This window comes from Syngnathus scovelli, chromosome 9, assembly GCF_024217435.2.
Source record: "Syngnathus scovelli strain Florida chromosome 9, RoL_Ssco_1.2, whole genome shotgun sequence".
Taxonomy (NCBI): domain Eukaryota; kingdom Metazoa; phylum Chordata; class Actinopteri; order Syngnathiformes; family Syngnathidae; genus Syngnathus; species Syngnathus scovelli.
In genome coordinates this window covers 9703386-9725000 of record NC_090855.1, presented here as the reverse complement: position 1 = coordinate 9725000, position 21615 = coordinate 9703386, and the positions used below count along the sequence as shown (strand labels likewise).

Below are 21615 nucleotides of genomic sequence, written 5' to 3'. Positions count from 1 at the left end.
TATCTGTGTTAAACGTGTTCCTTCCCCTCTCCCCTCATAATGCTTCTTCATTCAGTTCCCTCCATCAAAATACAGCTAGACTTGCCATCAAGCCACATGTGTTGTGCATTATGCCACTATATTTTTAACCAAAGCATATTTACATTTGCTGAAGTTTCCATAGCCGGTTCACTGGTACTTGCCACGAGGAATGAATCACAGCCACGGCATGTTCATTGGTCTCACTATGTCTAATGCCACATCTTGTGACATTTGAATCTGTTCAGTTTTCACCTAATACAAGCTAGATTTACCTCTGTGTGGGAGTGACTCCTGCCAACAATGCAGTTCATTAATCTTTGCCAAAAAGTGTGAGGGAGAAATATAAACCAATATTGACCATACATTTTCTTGATCAGGCACTCCTTTTAAGCGACATTTGAGATAAATGTTGACATAAAAACAAAAGAAAGTCTTTATTGTTTGTTTAATTATACAATTATAATTAAACCCCAGATTCCAAATTGTATGTGTTTTGCTTTACAAACCCGCATGTCAGACTTGCATATCATACACCAGATATTTTAAGGAGTTCATGATTTGTAAGGCTAAAGTTTATATATTAACTAAAAAAATATTTAATCATGATAATTAAAGATAAGTGTTGTGAAAGCACTATAATTTGAATATTCCAGTTTTGTTTTTATGCTTCATGGACCACCCGAGCCACCTCATCTGAAGGGTCTTGTCAAGTTAAAATGTTTCTGTGCTCTTTCAAAGTGTCTTTAATATTTCAATACAATTAGGCCCATGCTGAAAAACACACATTTTGTTTCACAGACTCATCATTTCATTAAAGGAACCAATAACTTTGTTAACAGTCTCACCTCCTTGGTTAACTGCATCCACTTTAAAAATACCTTTTTTTTTTAAATTGTGAAGCAACTGAAAAGGTGAAATAAAGGTGCAGGAAGGGGAAGTGGATGAACTTAGTCAAATGGGGCTCTTCCTTTTTCTGCCTTTAACTTAGTCATGGAGGGGGTTCCCCCAGAGCACCTTTGTCCAACCTCTCATGCCATATGAGATGTATGACCTCGTGTAGGATGTATTTTCCTTCCTTCAACCACAATTTCTCTTCCTCTCTTGCTGCACTGTTTCCTTTCTGTCTCCTTTTTCACAAACAACCCTGCACTTTATCCTCATATTTTTCTTACCCCTGTCCTTAATATCGGGTAAAGACATTAACAAGTTTGGAGCTCTGCAGTGTTGAGATACTTGCACTCTAGGTTGCCATCAAGATTTCACTTAAATTGCCTTCCGTCATTGCGGTGTGCAGCAGGAGGGTGAGTGAGGGTGCCTGACTCCTACTTAGTCTGCGTTTATGTCAACTTTTATGACCCACCACTTCCAGGGTCCCCCAAGTCAAAAGTCCATTACAAACACATTTTCACATGAACGCACAGACAACATTTTTGGCATCCTTCCTTTAAAGAAAGTATTATTTTAACTGTCAAAAGTAAGTATATACACAAAAAACTGCTGGAATTGCTGAAAATGTACACAAATTTAAAATTGCACTGTTTGTGATCCAACAGAATAATTTTGCATTGGATGATTCAACACAAACTTTGGCCAGAACAAAAATGATAGCACCATTTGTTTTTTAATGCACAAACCTTTGAGGCACTCCAATCAAACAAGTTTGAAAATGAGACATCTTTTCACCTTTCTTCTGAGATCTTTGCCAATCCCTTGTGGGCAAACTACTCCAATTGTCTCCACAGTGCTTGCTTCAGTTCCTTCCACGGATGTTAAATAGAATTCAAATAAGTGCCCAGAGAAAGACAATTATAAGTTGTGTTCTTCGCCATTCTGTTTATTTAGACTTTATCCGTGTGTTTTGGGTACCATATTTTCCGCACTATAAGGCGCACCGGATTATAAAGCGCACCTTCAATGAACGGCCCATTTTAAAACTGTGTACATATATAAGGCGCACCGGATTATAAAGCGCACCTTCAATGAATGGCCCATTTTAAAACTTTGTCCATGTATAAGTCCATATATTTGGACACGCCTGCTGTAGTGGCTAAATATTGGTCCATATATATAAGGTGCACCAGATTATAAGGCGCACTGTCGGCTTTTGAGAAAATTTGAGGTTTTTAGGTGCGCCTTATAGTGCGAAAAATACGGTACTTATTCTCTTGGCGGAACAATGGCTTGTGACTTAGACCAAGCTTTGTGATTCTGCTTCAGAACGCCTTTATTGTACTGAGAGATTCACAATACCTTGTGCCAAATGCAGAAAAGCAAGCCCAGGACAGAACTGCAAAATTACCATCTTAAAGCATAGCAGCAGTGCTCTTTCTATATGTTCAGAGCTCAAGTGACTTGCCAAAAGCTCCAGTTATACCTCATCTGTCCAAATAATTTTTTTCCAGAAGGTTTTTGGCTTGGCAATATGAATTTGACCCAATTCCAGTCTCATTATTTCAAGGTATTTTGGTCACCACTGTGGCTTTGACTTTTCTAACACTCAAAAACACTCAAAGATTATTCATGCACTCACACATTCACACTCTGGCGGTGGTGGTAAACTACATAAGTAGCCACAGCTGCCTTGGAGAGGGCTGATGGAGGCGTGGCTGATAGTGTGCGCCTACAGCCCCTCCAACCACCACCAAGCATTTGCACCCAGGCATACATCAGTGGAAGTGGCACTGGAGGCAAGTTGTGTGAGTTGTCTTGCCCAAGGACATGACAACACATGACTCGGACAGAAGGTGATTTAAAACCCTGACCCTCAAATTACTGAACTACCCCTCTACCATCTGAGCCACGGCTGCTACACACACAAACTTAAGTGAGTCCTACTATTTCAATAATTGTCACATACTGTTATTTAAATGGTGCCGGTTGTTGCTTTACAAGGCCTAACTAAGTACTACTAAATGATGTCCTTCAACACAGTGAAATTTAATGTTGGTGTGCATGTACAGTCAGGCTCTTTGTACTGCTCACTAATCAACACCTTCACTATTGTGGTGAAAGTCATTGCTTTTGCTGCCATTTATGATCGGGCCAACTACTGAATTTCTGAGGAATTCCACAAATACAGTACAATAGCACATAGTTGAGCGGCCCACACTTAAGTAAACAATATCCACATATTATCCAAGTTAAGCCGGAGGTGTTACACAAGACGAGGCAAAGCAAGGCAAGTTTATTCAAACAGTTCATGTACTACATGATCATTCAAAGTACATTACATCAAGCATTAAGAGCATTGCAGAAAGAGGAACAAAATATTAAATAATGCAAAAATCATAAAAAAAAATAATTTAAGTAAAATGATTAAAATCAAGCATCAGTGTAGATAAGATATTTTCCAAAGGAATGAATAACATTGAATGCTGCAGTAAACAATGTTTTGTTGATTTAAACGAATCGACAGTTTGAGTTACCACAGATATTCGTGGAATTTGTTTAACAGGTGAGGAGCATAAATGTTGCTTCACTTTGTTTGGTTTTGTTCTGGGAACACATAATAGGCCAGTGCCAGATGACCTAAGGGGTCTGGATGCTTTGTAGGGTACTAATAAATCTTGCATGTATTTTGGTCCAAGATGATTTAGAGATTTATAGACCAGCAGCAAAATGTTAACTATTCTTTGACTTACTGGAAGACAGTGTAATGATTTGAGGACTGGTGTGGTGTGGTCGTATTTCCTGGTGTTTGAAAGGACTCCGGCAGCAGCTGCGGCTTTCTGATTGATTTTTTTATCAAGACCTGTAGACACCATTAGAATAATCTAATCTTGAAAATAAAAGCATGAGCAAGTTATTTTACGTGTCTTGTTGAGACACAAAACTCTTAGTTTGAGCGATGTTTTTCAGATGGTAATATGCAGCTTTAGTAATAGCTTTTAAGTGGATATTAAAATCCAGGTCTGAGTCAATAAAATGTCTGGCTTGACTTTATTGCTTTGGACTTTTCATATTTGCGGCTAGAAATAATCACTTCTGTATTTTCTGGATTGAGCTAGAGAAAATTCTGGTCAATCCACTCATAGATTTGATGAATACACTGGAAAGTAATTCACCATTGTCATGGGGTAACACTGAACTTTAAAGTTGTGTGTCATGATCATCTAGTATGTATGAAAAGAGATGCACCATAATCTGAGCAAAGGGTACCATAAAGATATTAAATAGAAGTGGTCCAAAAATGGACCCTTGTGGAACCCTATGATCTTTGTTCACTCAGACTCATGACTACTTATTGAGATAAATTAGTCCTTATCTTACAATTAAGATTCAAACCAATTCATTTCAGTGCCAGTAAGTACCACCTTCACTATAATAAACATCAGGTGCATTCAAACTCAACTTTGCATTAAGGTGCCTTACAGTACAGAATGTTATTTAACTGTCCTTTTGAAATCAATTTGCCATTTCATGAGGTGTTTTGATTTCTTTCTGTCAATCCAGGCGACATATCCAATATCCACATAGCATAGTATGTACATATATTTGATGTCACTATGCTAAGGACTTTGTAGTGTCTTCAGAAAAAAGGTGTATCCTGCCTACCACACTAAGATGGCTGGCCTAGGCTTCAGCACGCCCGCAACCCTCGTGAGAATAAGTGGTTCATAAGATGAATGAATGAATTCAATCAACAGGGATGGATGTCAGCCCTCGATTTTCTTTTATCACCATACATTTATTTTATGTAAAATATGTTTCAAATAATACAAAGTAATCCATTCCCAGTCCTGAACAATATGCATGCGCATATGCAATTTAAATACTGAGATTACATTAAATGATGTATGAAGGAATATCTGGCACACCTCATGCATTGTGTGTTCTGGCTTTTCCTGGATAGAATGATTATTAGCAGCAGGTAAAACAGATAGCCTGACAGACAACAGGCGAGATAGAGAGATGGGGTAATCCTACACTCTGACTCGGAGGGGGGTGGAGCAGTGTCAGGGAATTCCCTTGTGAGCTGGATAGTTTTTACATCTGGTTGGACTGGATCATTGCCCGAAGTTCAGCAGCTTCACACAGGCCGGACCACAGCAGATAAAAGTCTGGTCCTATCCACGTCTGGTGAGGCTGAATTCTGAATTGCAGTATTTTCTACAAGTGACTAAAGTCTATAACAAAAGCTCTCAAATGCTATTTGTCATGTCCAAAACTGCACTTCACTGTTTCCCACACCTTTTAATAGAATCCAGACTGTGATTGGCACTGTTAGATTTCATTCAAACTCAACTTTGTTGAGTCTGGCTACCTGGGGCAAGTCTAAACATCAGACAGATTGCTCCACATATTGTACTTTTAGAAGTGTCTAGACTGCTATTTGTCTTCAACGTTGCCTCGAATACAGTTGGCACCCAATTTTGGCACTGAGTCAGAGCAATTTGAGCCACCACCCTTGCTCCAGTACACAGATGAAAAGAAGTCTAAGCATTTGTTCATGACTCAATCCCTGTCACATTTCATCTGTCAAGTCATAATTTAGAACTCACCATCTGAAATTGATGCATCGTTTCCCTTTTCACCATTTGTCTGAGTGGCACACAGCAGGTGTTACAGAGAAAATAGCAGATGTGTGTCTGTGATTAGGCAGTTTGTGTACTGTAAATATGCATTTCATTGAATACCAATGGCAATATGTAACTTGTCAGGTTTGAGAGAATTGGTGTAAGAAGAAGAATGCCTTTATTGTCATTGTAAAACTGGTATACAATCAATCAATCAATCAATCAAGTCTGTCTCTGGGTTTAATAAACTGCATTTCTCATCATGCCTTTATAAATCTTGGCTAATTGTTATCATTCCACAGACTGCTTTGGCCTCCTCTCCTTCATTTTCAGAGTGATTTTCTTTTTACTCATGGCAAATTCATTACTTCCACTTTTCTGAGGACAACACCAAGGGTAGTTATTGTTAGCTTTGCCGATATTTCTCGGTGAATTAGTTGTCTAGTGCAGTCCAAAGAGTGCACATTTTCAGAAAAGATTTGTGTACCACTGACGTTTCAAACTAGTCCAATTATGCTACTAAACATCTGCTGAGATTTTGCTCTGGCCAGTTTCCACTATTTAAGATGTCATCACCTGTCTAGTCAGGAAAATGAAATAACAAGATAATATTAAAGATTGAGGACATCCTAGAAAGAAGAAGCCAATTCCTACATGTGGTCTAATTATGTGATGACATTCTGTCTGTGTTACTATTTGCAAGCTCGTATACACCTTTGAGCGAGTCATGGGCAAGTTTACAAGTTTTCATTGAAGAATGTGTCCATCCATTTCTCATCTTAAGCACGCCTGGATTCTAGCCAAAAGGTTTGCAGACATGACACGACAAGGGTTTGTGTGTGCGCTTGTCACACGTATTTGCAATTAAACAGAGAAGTACACGCTGATGATGATGATGTGGCTGCATCTTGCGTGGGTGAAGGCAGCATGCAAGGGGAAGCTTTGTCAGTAACAAAAGTATTTTGCAGATGTAGCGGGGAAAAAGAGGTGAATGGAAATGTTTGTGGTTATCAGTTGAACAGCACTCTTGATTTGCAAAGCAATGTCATTTCAGGCTGCATGCAAGGTCAGTCTTTAAGTTATTAGCAAGAATAATTATGTCCCATAAAACATGTAAGATAATATTTATAGGCAAGTACAGAGGAAAAGATGTATTTAAAGGAATTTGGAGTTAACATGACATATAAGATTTCACTCTGTCTCTCTGAGGTTGGTCAGATACCCTATTGGTTCCTGGTGGTCTTCTTTGCTTTCTAACTGATGGGACCTCCAGTCCTTTCTCTCGCTCTTCCTTCAGTCATTGCGTCATTACGCGGAGAAAAACGAAAAACAAATGGCACTGGGATCAGTGCTACTTGCATATGTCTTTAGCAATTGGTGCGGCATGGAATTACAGCGGAAAGTCTACAGACTTTGTGCAGGGCTTCAGTAGACTCCCAACATACTGTATTTTGCAGCTCCTGTGTCTTTTATTCCTCATCAGAAAAAACAATTCCTTACCAGAGGAAGCTTGCGGTAGAGAAAATAATGAATAAAATGTTCAATGAAAACTACACCTATAAAAAAGAAAAAACTAAGAAAGTAAGCTGGGATAGGCTCCGGATGGACGGGCGGATAAAAAAAATTGATTTACTCAAGATTCAAATGTAATATGTAGTTTGCCCATTAAAAAGTCAAATTTCATGTGTCTCTTCCCCTAACCTTTCATTACAAAAGCTCCAGTGAATAAAATGAATATGAACTTTTTTATTGTGGATTTATGTCTCTAATTGCAAGCATGTCAATGACTTTAATGATAACTTTGTTTGTGTGTGTTTGTTGCATAGATGGTCATCATCTGTGGGAGACAGAAGCCAAAGTTGACAAGGACTCTGTCAAACCAGTAAGTGCCCTCATGATTTCACTGTTCATTCTCTCCGTATCCTCAACGGACACCTGTCTCCTTCTTATCTGTCTTCTTTTATGATGTAATCTTTGCTATCATATTGCTACATAGACACTGATGATGAGCCCATGCAATCCTGAATGGAATTTTCAATCCCTGCTCTAACACATGGTAAACACAAGCAACCATATTGCTTGCGCGTCAGTGATTCACCAACATTGATGACATAAACAGGCTCACATCATGATCCTCCCAACATACCCAGACTTTTAGTTCACGGTGAACGGTTCCAATGAGGTGAATTCAAGCCGAAATTTATCTGAACCGTGGCTATGGAGCATTTCATGATAACATTTGTATTATCATGATCCTTGGTCACATATTTACTTCTTGCTTCATCAAATAATAGTGTAAAAGAGAATATCAAGTAGAAGAAAGCCTATCCAGCCTTCCATTTTCTATATCGCTTGTCCCCACGGGGGTCGCGGGCGTGCTGGAGTGTATCTCAGCAGTCATCAGGCAGTAGGGCGGGGACACCCTGAATCGGTTGCCGGCCAATCACAGGGCACACGGAGACGAACAGCCATCCTCGCTCGCACTCACACCTAGGGGCAATTTGGAGTGCTCAGTCGGCCTACCATGCATGTTTTCTGGGATGTGGGAGGAAAGTGCCCGGAGAAAACCTACGCAGGCACGGGCAGAACATGCAAACGCCACACTGGGAGGGCGGAAGAAAGCCTAATTGAGTCAATTATCAAAACACAGAACTCTAATAAGTCCTGAGAGTAAAATACATGACTGTTTTGACCTTCTAGTGCCTGTCATCGTCAATGTGAAATTTTGTGAAATTGCACAGAGTCCGAGATAAAGCCTGTACTCAGACGCTGAAAATTAATGCTGTTTTTCCAGTTAAATTAGTTGCATCATGGGATATAAACCATGATAATTGGACTTGCCCTTGACCAAATATATCAGTATATGGCTGACGTCCCAAATACTAAAAAATATGAGGAGCAGTAGTTTGGAGACATGGGTCTGATGAAATGCAAATACCACAGTAGGAAGAGAAGGCATTGGAATTCTTCTCTTATGTCACTGCCTTAACGCACTCCAGACTGCCGACCCGCATTTAGTTTTATTGGCATTGGAAGTGTGCTAACTTTCACTGTGAGGGAAGGTGAGGGAAAGCCATACTCTTTTACACACGCTCAACCACCTGCATATTTTTCTTGTAATCATCTGGACAGCAGATTCCTGTTCCCACCCACCGTTTTTGTTCACTTCTAGAGCCAATATAAACCTGCTCTTTGTCACAATGGGCTCTTCTGTCTTGTTTGGATGTCATCCAGAGAGGCAGCCAAGAAATTAGACACAATTAGACGCAAATACTTGAACACAATTTTCCTTGTCCCTCACAATGTCACAATGAAAGTAGAAAATACTGACATGTGTCCAGACTTGCAGACTAGGGGTGGAGTGAGAGCTGTGCAAAAAAAAAAAAAAAAAAAAAAAAAAAAAGAACCCCAATAACAAATAAGCCAGCGACTTTTGGTGTACAGGGATACGCTAAAGCTCTGGGGTTTCCTCAAACACAAACTTGGACACTGGACCAACCTCAGGGGTTCCACTGCTTCTAAGCATTCCAGATGGCCTCATTTAAACCATTTATATGTCTGTCTGGCTACCTGTCTCAAAGGGGTAAAATGTTGTTTTTGTTTCAGAATGCACTTTTTGTTGAAATCCCACCTTACCGAAACCAGAGAATATCTAACCCGCTGCAGGTAAACTTCTACGTGTGCAATGGCAAGAGGAAGAGGAGCCAGTACCAGAACTTTACCTATCTTCCTCCCAGCGGTAAGCATCCTTCATATTACATACTTTTTTATGTCAACACAATTTTCTTTTTATTTTACAATCGTGTCCATATTTTGATTTTTTTTTTTTTTTTTTTTACCGGGCAGTGCTTGGTAGCCTGTGAGTGTTTGCAGTGTGTTTATACTGTTGTGAGACCACGTTCCCCAGTGATGAGGTGTACTTGCTGAGTGACAGAGCCTTTGAGCAGTGTTGATGTACACAAGTCAATCCCCCTGTGACCTCATTCTCACACCCCCACATCACACAATACCTACCTGGTGCTCCAACACACCCACCAATGTGCAGGGGTGTGTACATATGTGTGCACATATGCACTCAAACATGCAGCGTTATTCTCTGTCATTCGTGTAGCAACCTGAAAATTCAGGGACACTTCTCTTGGTGTTCATAGATGGCCCTCACGGTGGAATTTAAAGAATGGGTTGGTGGGAGTGTAAAAAGGTGTTCTGCTTGTACATTACAGACATGGACTTTAGACACAGGTAATTGCATTGTTAAAAAGCATTATTGATCTTTTATCAAGAGAAATAACGCTAGGTGGTGAGTTCTCACACGATTCACTGATAAGTAATGCTTGGTGGTGAGTTCACCTGCAACACACAGCAAAATTACGCTAGGCACTACGTCAAAGTGTTGCAGTAATGGTCATGCTTTGAGCGGGACCCAGGAAAAATAGACAACATGGTATATGGACACATTTTCACTACAGTGAAGTGCAGAAAAAAAAATGAGCCACATCCACCACAAAGGCATGATGGTAAATTGACAACAAACGTTTGGTGGTGGTTCTTCGACTGTAATGTCCAGCAATAACATTAAACCAACTGCAAACTAAGTCAGGCTAACTTGCTATCTTATAGTAGCCACTTGGTGATAGAATTGTGTGTGAGGACAAATTTGTGCTGAGATAAGTATACTGGTTAGCAACTATGTTTTCAGTTGCTTTCCAAGTTTAGTTAAAGCAGACATAAGCATGAGCTACTGTAGAAGCTGTAAGCAAACTGTAATTAAAACAACGGGGTAGCAACACATGAATGCAAACTCAAAACTAAAACAAATTGCTGGAATAGGCTTCAGCTCACCCCATGACCTATAATAGATAACTAAATGGATGGAGTTTTACCTTTTAAATGAATGCCATAAAAATCTGAGGTAAATTTGCTCTGGAGCAAGTTTTCTCCAGTCGGTGGTACAATTTTTGTTGCAATATTATATTTGCAGCTCAGTCTTGGACAGCAATGTTTTCATTGATCAGCATCTAATGGGTCTACTGTTGCTAGGGTATGATGAACTGTGTTATAAGTATACAGCTGTTAATAAGATGTGTTGTCTCGAATTATCAGCAGATGTATTTATGCCCACGGGAGATAAAACACATTTTGGAAAAGGCTCTGAGAGAAATGCAGAGGAGAGCCCTATTTGAAGATCCCTGATTGCTTTGATTTACAAGTGCATAGTGCGTAATTTGGCCAGTTCAAGGCCGTCAAACTGTGGCCATATTTAGTATATTCATTTTATACACTGTACTGCCTCAAAGAAAGCAAATCTTATCGGCCCCCATTATGCATTCCCAATCGTTTTGCTGAGCATAAATACAGGTCTAATTAAAAGATCTTGTTTTTGCTGCCAAGTCAACCACAAGTGCAGTGTCGACCACACAGGCAGGGCCAACAGAGTATAATTAGTTCTCTGGCCTTAAAGCCATGGAGTCCACGAATAACAAGCAATTTGGTGGTAGTTTGAGATGTGGTAGTCATTTATTACAACTTATTATAAAATATCAAATATACAATTGTGTCTTTTTTAGGTTATAGTTGCCGAAGTCTGAATGGAGAAGCATTCACAATAAAGGCTGCATTAAGCTTATCGGTAGCACACCCACAGTTGTCACCTTATCTCAAATACAATATTTTTTCAATACAACAAAGAAGGAGGAAATCATTTTCGTCTAAGTTTAAGCTTTTTGATGTACAGAGTTCTTGTGTCAGCTATTAAGGGGAACAACTAACGCTGTGGCCACGTTCGAGGCTGAGGACACCCACACTTTCGCGCAGACATACGTTGTCAACACTTTCTTGCTTTCCTTTGTGAAAGATACTCTTCCGGCCCGCTGTCCCACTTGAAGAACATTTGTGGTTACTGAAGTTATTAACGAAGAACATTTCTTTCACACTGTGGTCTCTGCTCATCTATAAAAAGACTAAACCTACCCTTGAAATAGACTTGTTTGAAAGAGCGGAAGGATGAGGCAAACACCTCTGCACCACAGATGCGGGTGACACTACCTTTATTTTCCATTTTGGTCATGCTGTCATCGTTCTTTCTTGCTTATGCGTATGTGAACATTTTTGTGATGGAAAAATACAATGATCTTTTTGTGGTGTCACAAACAAAGTGAATGGAACGGACAGACATGCACGGTATCTTGAACCCCTGAGACTGGCTCACTGACCCCTCTGGTTAACAAATGTGCATATTAAAAAATATCACAATCTTAGTAAATCACATTCAACGCACCCAGCAGCGTGTGCAATATGTTAGAACAAACACATAATTTAGCACCCGCTATTTATGATCTTCGTAAATTTGGCCTATAGACACTATTAGAAATAGAAGAGAAAAACATGTGCGAAGCATCGAATGTCTTTGGGCCATAACCCATAGGTTGGGGGTTGGAATAAAAGCCAGATGAAGTTGGACGTTACTGAGAAATCTGTTTTCTGAACTCTCATATGAAGTGAAAAGGAGACCTAGACATGGTCTAATCTTGAGAGGGATCTGTTGGGCTTATATATCAGATGGGACTTCCGCAAGTGTCGAAACCAACATTTCATTTGATTGTTGCCTTTCTCATTCATACCTTTTGCCTTATTATTTCACATAACTTGCCATACAGAATAGTATCCAAACTTAGAGAGGACAATATAGTGTCACTGAAGTAATACTACCTTACCATTGCATTTCAACAAAAGTACAGCAATTGATTTGATGGACCTTGGTCGTCCATTGAAATAAGAGAGAAGGGAGGCAGAGGGAAAAAGGAAAACGAAGGTGTGACAGTAGAATGGACCATGTGAGGTTTATGTTGTTCCCCTGCACGAGAGAGAAGGCCCTTGAATCTTGGGACTTGCCTTATGATGCTCTCCAGACAACCTGTTCCCTGGGCTCCGAAAGCAGACAGGACTGACGCAAATGGTCTCCCTGCTTTGTTATCACTGCACCACAGCTCAGGACCCCAGAGGCGGACAGGCATGATTATTATCTTTTAAATTCTCCTCCCACAAAAGTAACAACACATCGAAAAATCATTTGTCTCATTTAACTTGATATTTTTCAGCATGTTTTCCTGTTACTCAATTCTTATATTTAAATAAGAAAATCAATGATCTATTAAATTGTAGTTAAATTTAAATTGCTTTATTGAATTTATTTAATTTGAATATTCCTAATCATTGGCATCAACTAATCACTAATAGGTTTTCAACCAACTATTTCGACATTTTTAAGTGAAAATGCACAAAACGAACTCGCGACTTGGCCCCGTTTCCATTAGTTAATATTTTGCGACTATTGAGAGGAGAAGAGACTGCACCTTGAGATGACGTTACATGAGAACTTCTCAAGGCACTGCTGATCACAAAAGTAATGATGGACAAATTGCTGTCATGGTTTGGTTTTCGGAAGAACTCTTGTCACAATTGTGCCAATATTCAGTGGCTACAGTATGCATGACATAATAGCCGGTCAAAATGTGCAATGTGGTTTCCAGTCATATCATTTATTCTTGAAAACTGTCATTTATCATTTATTCTCAAAATTAGCATTATATTTTTATCGATTCGCGGAAAAATCCATCCCGTTCAATCATAAAAAGTTTTCAATAAATGTTGGGCATTTTTTTCGAATTTGTAGCATTTCTATCCACATTTATTTTTACAATTCATGAAAACTTGAAAATAAAAGGTGGATGGAAACCCACCAGTCATAATTATGACTGTAGTTTAAACAGTAGTGAGTAGATGGGAAATCTTAGTTGGTAGGTCTTTTTCCTTCTCTCTTTCTTTTTCTTTTGTTCTCTCAACCCAAAGCTATACATTAAAGCTCTGTTAATAACTGGTGAAGTCTGAGGAGGCCGTCCACAGAAATAAAAACAAAATGTATCCTGTGTATCCACCCTCCAACGCATGTCTTGATTTGAAGAAGCATAAGATACCTATCATTCAAAAAGCATCAGGAAACATTGCAGACTGCCTGTGCGAGAATGGAAGTTCCAGAGACAGGATCAGCATGATCAAGTGGGGTCATTGCACTCTTCTTGCATTAGCCCGAGCCTGAAGCTCTTGAAACCACAAACGCAACTCGTTGGCCACTTAAGAAACCCATCCCAATGAGAATCCAGTCATGTCTATCATTTGGTCCTAAGAGAAAAAAATGCTCCTAGAGGGCAGGCAAAACCAAGGGACCTGCAGGTCCTCCTCATGTAGAAGCAACAGCAGCAGCAACCTTCTGCCTTAAAGTAGTTTTATTGGATATCAGAGCTGGAGGAGAGTCCAAAGAAAATAGGTCTTACTCTTTATTAGAACCAGCTGTGGTTTTCCACTCTGATGACTCATCCATTTTTCTTTTCCCCCTATTCTTTGGCTTTTTTTCACGACAGACTACTGAGAGCTTCACAGCGAAACACTGAACCATGGCTACTGGTTATTTGTTTGGATTATCAGTGGCATAGTCGCCACAAGTGTTACATGCCTATTGATTTACTCATTCTTCTTCATGCAAGCATTTTGCCACATTGATGCCTCTGCAAATTTTGTTTAATATGTTCATCTTTCTTTCTCCTTTCCATTCTTCAGTGCCGATAATAAAGACAGAACCCAGTGATGAATATGATTCTTTGGGGACTTCAGTGCTGCCACTGCATTCAAAACCCTACTTCAATCATCCCAGACTAAATCCCATCATGCCGGTTGCTGATCATGATGCTTGTCTGGCTGGTGGATACCCTCCCTGCCCTTCTCTTAATGCTGCCATACCATCATCGTCCCCCAATTCCAGCCCAACCCTGCATGATCTCTCCCCTGTGGCATTCAGCAAGTGCCTCCCAAATAGTCCCACTCATGCAGCACCTTCAGGTCAGTTGATGACAAGCTTCCAGGACAACGGCAGGCCAATCCTCACCCATCCAGCATCTCCCGACCATGGCTCGCCCCTTGGTATGCTTCAAACACAGGGAAGTCCCAGTCAACTCAACAGCCCAGGAACCCATGGATTCCACACAGCCTATGCCAATAGCAGCCCTTCATCTTCCCCAGCCTCCCATGCTTCTACTCCCAGTGGGCCAGCAGAGAGTCCATTTATCCAGGTCTACAGCCCCAGCCAGGCTCAGGTAGCAGCCACCCCAGCCCAGGCTGGAGGTAACTCACCCAGCCTGTTTCATGAGGAATCAAGTCCACCTGCCATCACCGTCAAACAAGAACCTCAAGAACTGGACCAGATGTACCTAGATGATGGTGAGTTCACTGTCTGACTTGCGTACAACCTTACATGAGAGTAAAAATACCATTTCAAACAGTGTCTATCATTAATATGATATGAACAATATCGATTATTGACTAAGAACATTGATTCCTTTTAAAATCAAAAACCGTCACCCCCACAACCTATTTTACCAGACTCTTGCTACAATTTTGTCACATAATGCAGGCTACAAATTTAAGTCACATTTGTTTTACTTAAGCAGAAATCCAAATAAACAAAAAACATTAAATAATTAAATTTTAGTCCTAGACAATTTATTTGCTTTTCGTATTTGTATTGTCCAAGTAGTTGCTTAAGTTCATAACACAACATTGCGATGATGAGATTTTGAAACAATCTGTCAAAACATCACAGAGAATTTGGGGTCAGCCGAGGTCCAGCATAACAAAACAGTGGCACACGCGTGGCGAACCAAACTGTTGACATATCGACTAATGAAGGAAGCAAAACAATAGGTAGGGGTTTCCTAATCTCCGCCTGGCTTTTTGGGAGGGATGCTGGGAGCTCTGAGGCAGAGTCGTTCTTTTTCCCGTCTTTTCCCTCTGGAGTACAGGCCATGTATCTGTCGTCATCAAGGGAGACTAAAGGGTCATGGGTCTACTCTGGCAATGAGATCAGACACACCCAAGGGAGAATATGGCCGAGTTTATTGCCTCCTGTGTCCATCCCACAGCATGTCTCTTGGGTCATCAACCTGTTATCTATGTTAGCAGAACCACCATCAGTTTGAAATTGTAACAACCCCCTGTATCGTAATACAGGAGGAGAACCAATGACCCTCATTGAACGCTTACCTTGTCACCCTTCCTGTTAACATTAGTGTGTGCGTGTTTGTGAGTGTGTACCTGTCAACAACTCACCCAGGCAAGAGGTGTGCATGAGGGGAGCAGGGGAGTGGGGAGTTGATGCTGCTGAACTGTAATTGTGTTGTCAGCATATCTGCCCGTTTTGATGAGTCCCATTTGTCGTCATAAACAAGCAATGCAGACAATGAAGGATGTTGTAATCAGCTATATTAAGTTATTACACACTTGTTTGTGGATGTGTTTTCTTTCAGTTCAGTAGTGCCGCAAAATTTGAATACTGCATCAGCTATTAGTTCCTCCAGGTACTCCAGTTTCCTCCCATATTCCAAAAACATGCATGAAATAGGACGAAATGATCATTGTGTTGCAAAGTAAAAGTAGATGTTTGCCAATTCAAACACAAGAGATAATCAGTCTGCTTTCAAAATAATTGATTCACTTAATAATCATTTAGTTTTCGATTAATTGATTAATTGTTGCAGGTATAAATTTAGCCAAACCAATGTTGCAAAGTGGACACTGATTGTAGGCAAAACAGGCTTCAGCGTTGGTGTTTTTATGTTCATGTTTGTATTCATGCAACACACCTAAACCCTTGTAATGTGAATTGTGCTATCATTGTTACCAACATCACAGACTGAAGCTCACATGTCATTCGGAATAATTAAATTAAGTGTAACTGCAGCTTTATTTTTGATTTTTTTTTTTTTATTGGTGTCCTTTTACACAGATGTCTAGTAATTAAGATGTGCCTGAAGTCCATTGAAATACCAGGTTAAAATCGTGTAACCTAGTTTCCCTTCCCCACTACTCTATCCATTGTCACTTAATGGACTCAGTCTTTCTTCACCCAATGGCCAAATGTATTCTATCAGTGATTACAGTTGCATTAGGGACGCACAGGAATGTATATTGATTGACCCTGGACAGCGTAGCGCCCCCATGAAAACCTCAGTGTCCTACCACTTTGCATCACCTGTCATCTGCTCATGCATTCTGCGGTGAGCTTCTGGAGCCCGGTAAGTATGTGGTGGTAACAGCATACTCCAAAGGCATCTGCCGCTCCCAGTTCTCTCTCAAACTCCTGAAATGAGTCCTAAGTTAAAATAAATAAGATTGGAAGGTAGCTCACAGTACCTCCTGCTTCCCTTCTCCATGCATTACCGCTGTGCGTTAGTGAGTTGAGCTCTCCATTAGAGAGGAAGACAAGCGGATGACCTCACCTCAGCAGCAGTGATTTAACGCCAGGGATATAGCATTGTGTTGCTCCTCAGCAATTGGGGGCTGGTGATTTGGAGTCCATGGGCGCACACTTGATCTTCCCCAAGAGTACAGCGCCTCCCACGCTCCAATGCTTAGGCCTCCAGCTCTCATCAGGCAAAGGAAATGTGTCTCTCTGGCCAGGGCTGGATTTTATATAGCCCTTGAGAAATCACTCAACTTATCAACAGTGAGCTACTGTACCGCAAGGAGCACTGTTAGCATGGCGCGAGTCAGAGTTTTAAACCCCTGGACCGCAATACACAATCTCCAAAGTAGATTTTGTTTACCTGCTGTACTTGATGTGAGTAAGGCTGAATGCAATAGCCCCAATGCCGGTTTCCGGATCACTAGTCCGACCTAAGAATGGCCTTCAGCACAATAGGATCCCAAATATGGCTTGAAGATTACCTGTATTGTACAGTGCACCGTGGATTAGGGTGACCAGATGTCCTCTTTTTTCCGGACATGTCCTACTTTTGAGCCCTAAAAAAACGTTCCGGGGGAATTTCAAAAATTTATTTTGTTTGACTGCCTCAAACATGTACAGTACATTGTCAATAGAATTGCCACTCCATTCCATTTCACTCAATTCCAGGTTTTTCTGTATCATTTGCAAATACTTATCCTCAAATCTAGTCACTTTGCGACGAAGTAGGATAGGCTGGCCAGTGTACACAGAGTGTTAACAAGCTTTGCCGAAACAAAAATGCACGTTCAAATTCCCGTGCTTTCACCAGGGTCGTGATCCTTATGAAGCTGAGTGCTTGACACGCAAAGCAGGCACTTATGTGTCTGTGGCAAATAAAGGTGCCAACGCAGCCCGCAAGAGGACTGAAAAGAAGCCCTTTTTTTCTTCTTCAAATGCTGCACCGATGGCCGTATTTGTCTTGTCTTTTTTTACTTAGTGTACCACTATAAAACTAGTTAGTGTAAATATGTTTTTGTTATTCTATATATGTTGTTTTCTGTTATGTGGGCCAATAAATGCAATTGCTATACAGACACCATGTCATTTGTGTCAACATATGACACAACCCCCCCCCACCCCCCCAAATTAATTTCAAACCATAGGGTTTATTTTTTTTGCCAAGCAGTTTTAACGGACCTCACATTTAATGATGAATTGGATTTATTTCAAGGAATATTTCTGTTCTATATGATTTTGCTACACGTATACAGTACATTAATGTGTGTGTATGTATGTATGTTTGCACGTGTGCGTAGCAAGAGAAGGATGGTGACTGGGCCAGGCATTTGGTCCTGTGAGGCTACTGCAGTGTGTCCTGTCTTATTAGCTGCTGTTGTGATTGGTGATATCATGAAATACAGCTGAATGCAGCACAGTAGTGCTAATAAGGTGGTCAGATTTGTACCAGCTGCCTCTCTGGGACACAGAGGACCTTTATTCTCCAAAACAAAACTAAACAAAAACATAGGGGCCTCAGTCAATTTCTGACAGTTAACATATGTGCTCTGATTGCTTTGTGTTTCAGGGTAGTTTTACTTGTGATTGTTTCCTCTTCAGTTCAGGGTTTCTGTATTTGAAACTTGACGAGGCTTGTTTTCTCAACTTGAAAATCAAAATGTTGTCAAATCCCCTTCTCTTCGGGAACAAAAAGGGGCATTCTATTCTTGTAGAGGATCTCCGTCTAACACAGATGATTCTGAAAGCAACCAAGGCTTTCCTCATGGAAACTTTTACACATTCTGGAACATTTCCCAGACCCCAGGACTCTCCAAAACCCTTAATGATGATTGAGAGTGCGTCCACACCACGCTGAAAACATGCTGAGTCGATAACATTGGAGTGTGCCGCAAGGCTGGCTTTGGGATCAGAGGGGAGGACTGAAGAGACAGAGTTAGGGGGAAGGGTGTATATTTAATTCAAGGTTTGAAGTGTCTAATGGGACTAACTAAAGCAGATTTGCTTAAATATATATATATAATTTTTTTTTTTTTTAATATATACTTCCTGTCTTTTAGTGGCGGAGTCAGCAAGACTTCTAAGTATTTGTCTGGCAAGTGACCCCCCCCCCCCAACCTTTTTAACCTATGTCCCCTTTTATGAAGGTCAAGACTGGATAAATGTCTGTCGAAAAAAATGCTGTGGTTAAGTGCAATGCCAAGAAAACAGCCCTCTGGACAAAGTGATATTGACAGGTACCAGAGAAATTGTGATGGCTTTTTTATTATTAATGACCACAAACAGGATGTAAGTATTTCACTATTGTTGTTATTGATGCCTTCTCATGAGAATACTCTTTTCCTGGCAGACTTAAACATGACAAGCCATAAGTAGAAGACTTGGGAGAAGCTCTAAACCCCAAACAAATAATCATAATATTTATTTTCAACAGATTTAATAGTGTTTAATGTCTCATAACATTGATGCGGACTATATTTCCTCATATGCGTTATTTTTTTAACTGCAGCAGGAGGCCTTTTCAATAATAATAGTAATAATAATAATAATAATAATAATAAAAATAATATAAATATAAATAATGAAGATAATAAAAAATAATAGTAATTATTATTATAAGCCATATATAGTATATATAATATATAATTAAACTACAATCTTCAAACAATTCACAGATTACTATAACTTTGAAATAAATACATTTAAATGAACCCAGAATGCTCATGTCTGTTAATCCATCGATTTTCAAAACCAGTTTTCCTATTCAGGAAACAATGTGCGAAAGGCAGACGACACCCTGAACTGGTCGCCATCCCGCAGGGCACACATAGAGACAAACAACTGTTCACACCCACATGCACACCGCCACTGAGCAGGAATTCATCCCATGCAGCATATACACACAAGTCAGGCCACCACCATCAGCGACTTGTCTGAAAGATCAAAATTTAATGTATTTTTGACCTAATTATAGTTTTGTATGTACTTTCAGTTAGTTTTTGTTTTCAAAAAGCATTGTTAAAATGTTTCTTTTAATTTGTCTTAGGTATGTTTGTTAGTTTTCGTGACCTAACGCCAGGTTAACTCTAACCTAACGCCGAGGTAACGCTAACTCGAGGTCCTGTGTACAGTGTAATAGTTATGTGCTTTATTATTTTTAAAAGTAAAATTGTGAACCAATGTGCTGAAGAGTTGAGCACCATGTCAGATCAGTTCAGTGGAAGATCTTTGGATTACCCTCTGTCTCCCCTTACATCATTTATCACCGCTGGCCCAACATAAGAGCCGTTAGATTCCTGGTAGTGATCAGTGTGCTTTTTTTTTTTTTTTTTTTGTAAGACATATTTGACACGATTGTCAGGATTGTGTGTGCGTTGAACAAATAACTGGATCTAAGTGGTTACATATGAAAGGGTCACATTGCAAGTATTACATATTTTTAAAACTATCTGGAACATAATTAGCCTCGATCAGATGCTTAAAGATTAATGTGTAAAATCAATCCGTTTGTTGCCCAGTTGTGTCGGCTTGCTTTTGCCTGCGTGTGCACCACAGCCCTGGCAGAAGAACCAGAGGATCTGGTCCAGTTTCAATGGCTCGGTCATATTATCCACAGTCACTAACAAAGAATGTGTCTGCTAAAAACTCCACCTAAATTATCCAAATAAATTGATTTTCCCATTAGTCTGGGAAATGGCACTCATAAATTGTAGATGTGATTCTTAGGTTCTGATTTTCAATTACTAGGGTTTATTCTGTAAAAACATCATCACTTTGTCGGATTTGCTACTGGAGGAAGGAGTAACTTATTTTCTATAATTCACCCAAGCTGTTTAGAAAAGGAACAACACACTGGACACAGAATGAAATATTGCTTTGAAAAGTACAATTGGACTGTACTCAAGAACGTTGTTGATTCAAGCTGCACAAAATATTTGAATCTCTGTTTCTTAAGTTAAATCATGCATGACGTATCTCATACACTTTCTCCTGACACAGCTGTTTAGAGGGTCGGTTTACGTGGCTCACATTCTGAGGTTAAGGGAACACAAGTTGAAAAGCCACAGAGACACACAGTTCGTAACGGGTCAGGACTCAGACAGGGTCTGTGGCTTGGCTGGGATATGTATCCGTGTACACAGTATCTGTGATCATGCAGCTACCACCTCGGAATATGACAAATGTCAGTGTGGTTGATTGCAATGACAGGATGATAGCGGAGGGAGTCTACTTTTCCCAGAAAACTTTATAATCCTTATCTGTGCCTAAGTTATGATTTCACCGAACTTTTTTTTTATGGTAGGTCCACTGCTATGCTTCTTTGAGTAACGACTGACTGACAGAAACTAAGCTGTTTTATTTGTTATTAAAAGCACATTCTGCCACTACTGTTTAACCACTGTTCCTCTTTGGAGAGCTTGCTCAAAATGCCACAAATGCTGTAGAGTAACATGAACCATACATTAGCCTTTAATGGAGGATATCTCCAGTTGGCAATAGAAATATGAAATGGAAAAATCATGGCATATCTCAGCACATTTGGGTGGATTCACAGATCCACAAGAAAGTCACAGTTATCTTGTAGCAACACAAGAAGCACAAAGTTCAGAAGTGAAAACTGACCACTTTTAAATCTATTTATTTCATGTATAATTTCTGAAATTATCACATACAATTTGCCACAGGAAAAACAAACGGAAAAGGATTGCTGGATGTTTTGAATTGTTTTTTAATATGGAAGTACGTGACAGCATCAGTAAATAGAAACAGGTTTCCCTTTCAAATCAC

The 21615-nt window shown here is 39.9% G+C and overlaps 1 protein-coding gene across 2 annotated transcripts in view; it reads left to right on the top strand.

Annotated features, from left to right (window-relative positions):
* LOC125975034 (nuclear factor of activated T-cells, cytoplasmic 1-like) overlaps positions 1-21615 on the top strand; it is a 48007-nt gene that overhangs the window by 15015 nt on the left and 11377 nt on the right. Inside the window, exons 8-10 of one of the 2 annotated variants that reach the window (XM_049730087.2) lie at positions 7364-7419; positions 9144-9276; positions 14151-14807. In XM_049730087.2, the coding sequence (XP_049586044.1) occupies positions 7364-7419; positions 9144-9276; positions 14151-14807 (846 nt within the window). The remainder of the gene's footprint in view (positions 1-7363; positions 7420-9143; positions 9277-14150; positions 14808-21615) is intronic. The other variant, XM_049730089.2, reaches the window with a different exon arrangement.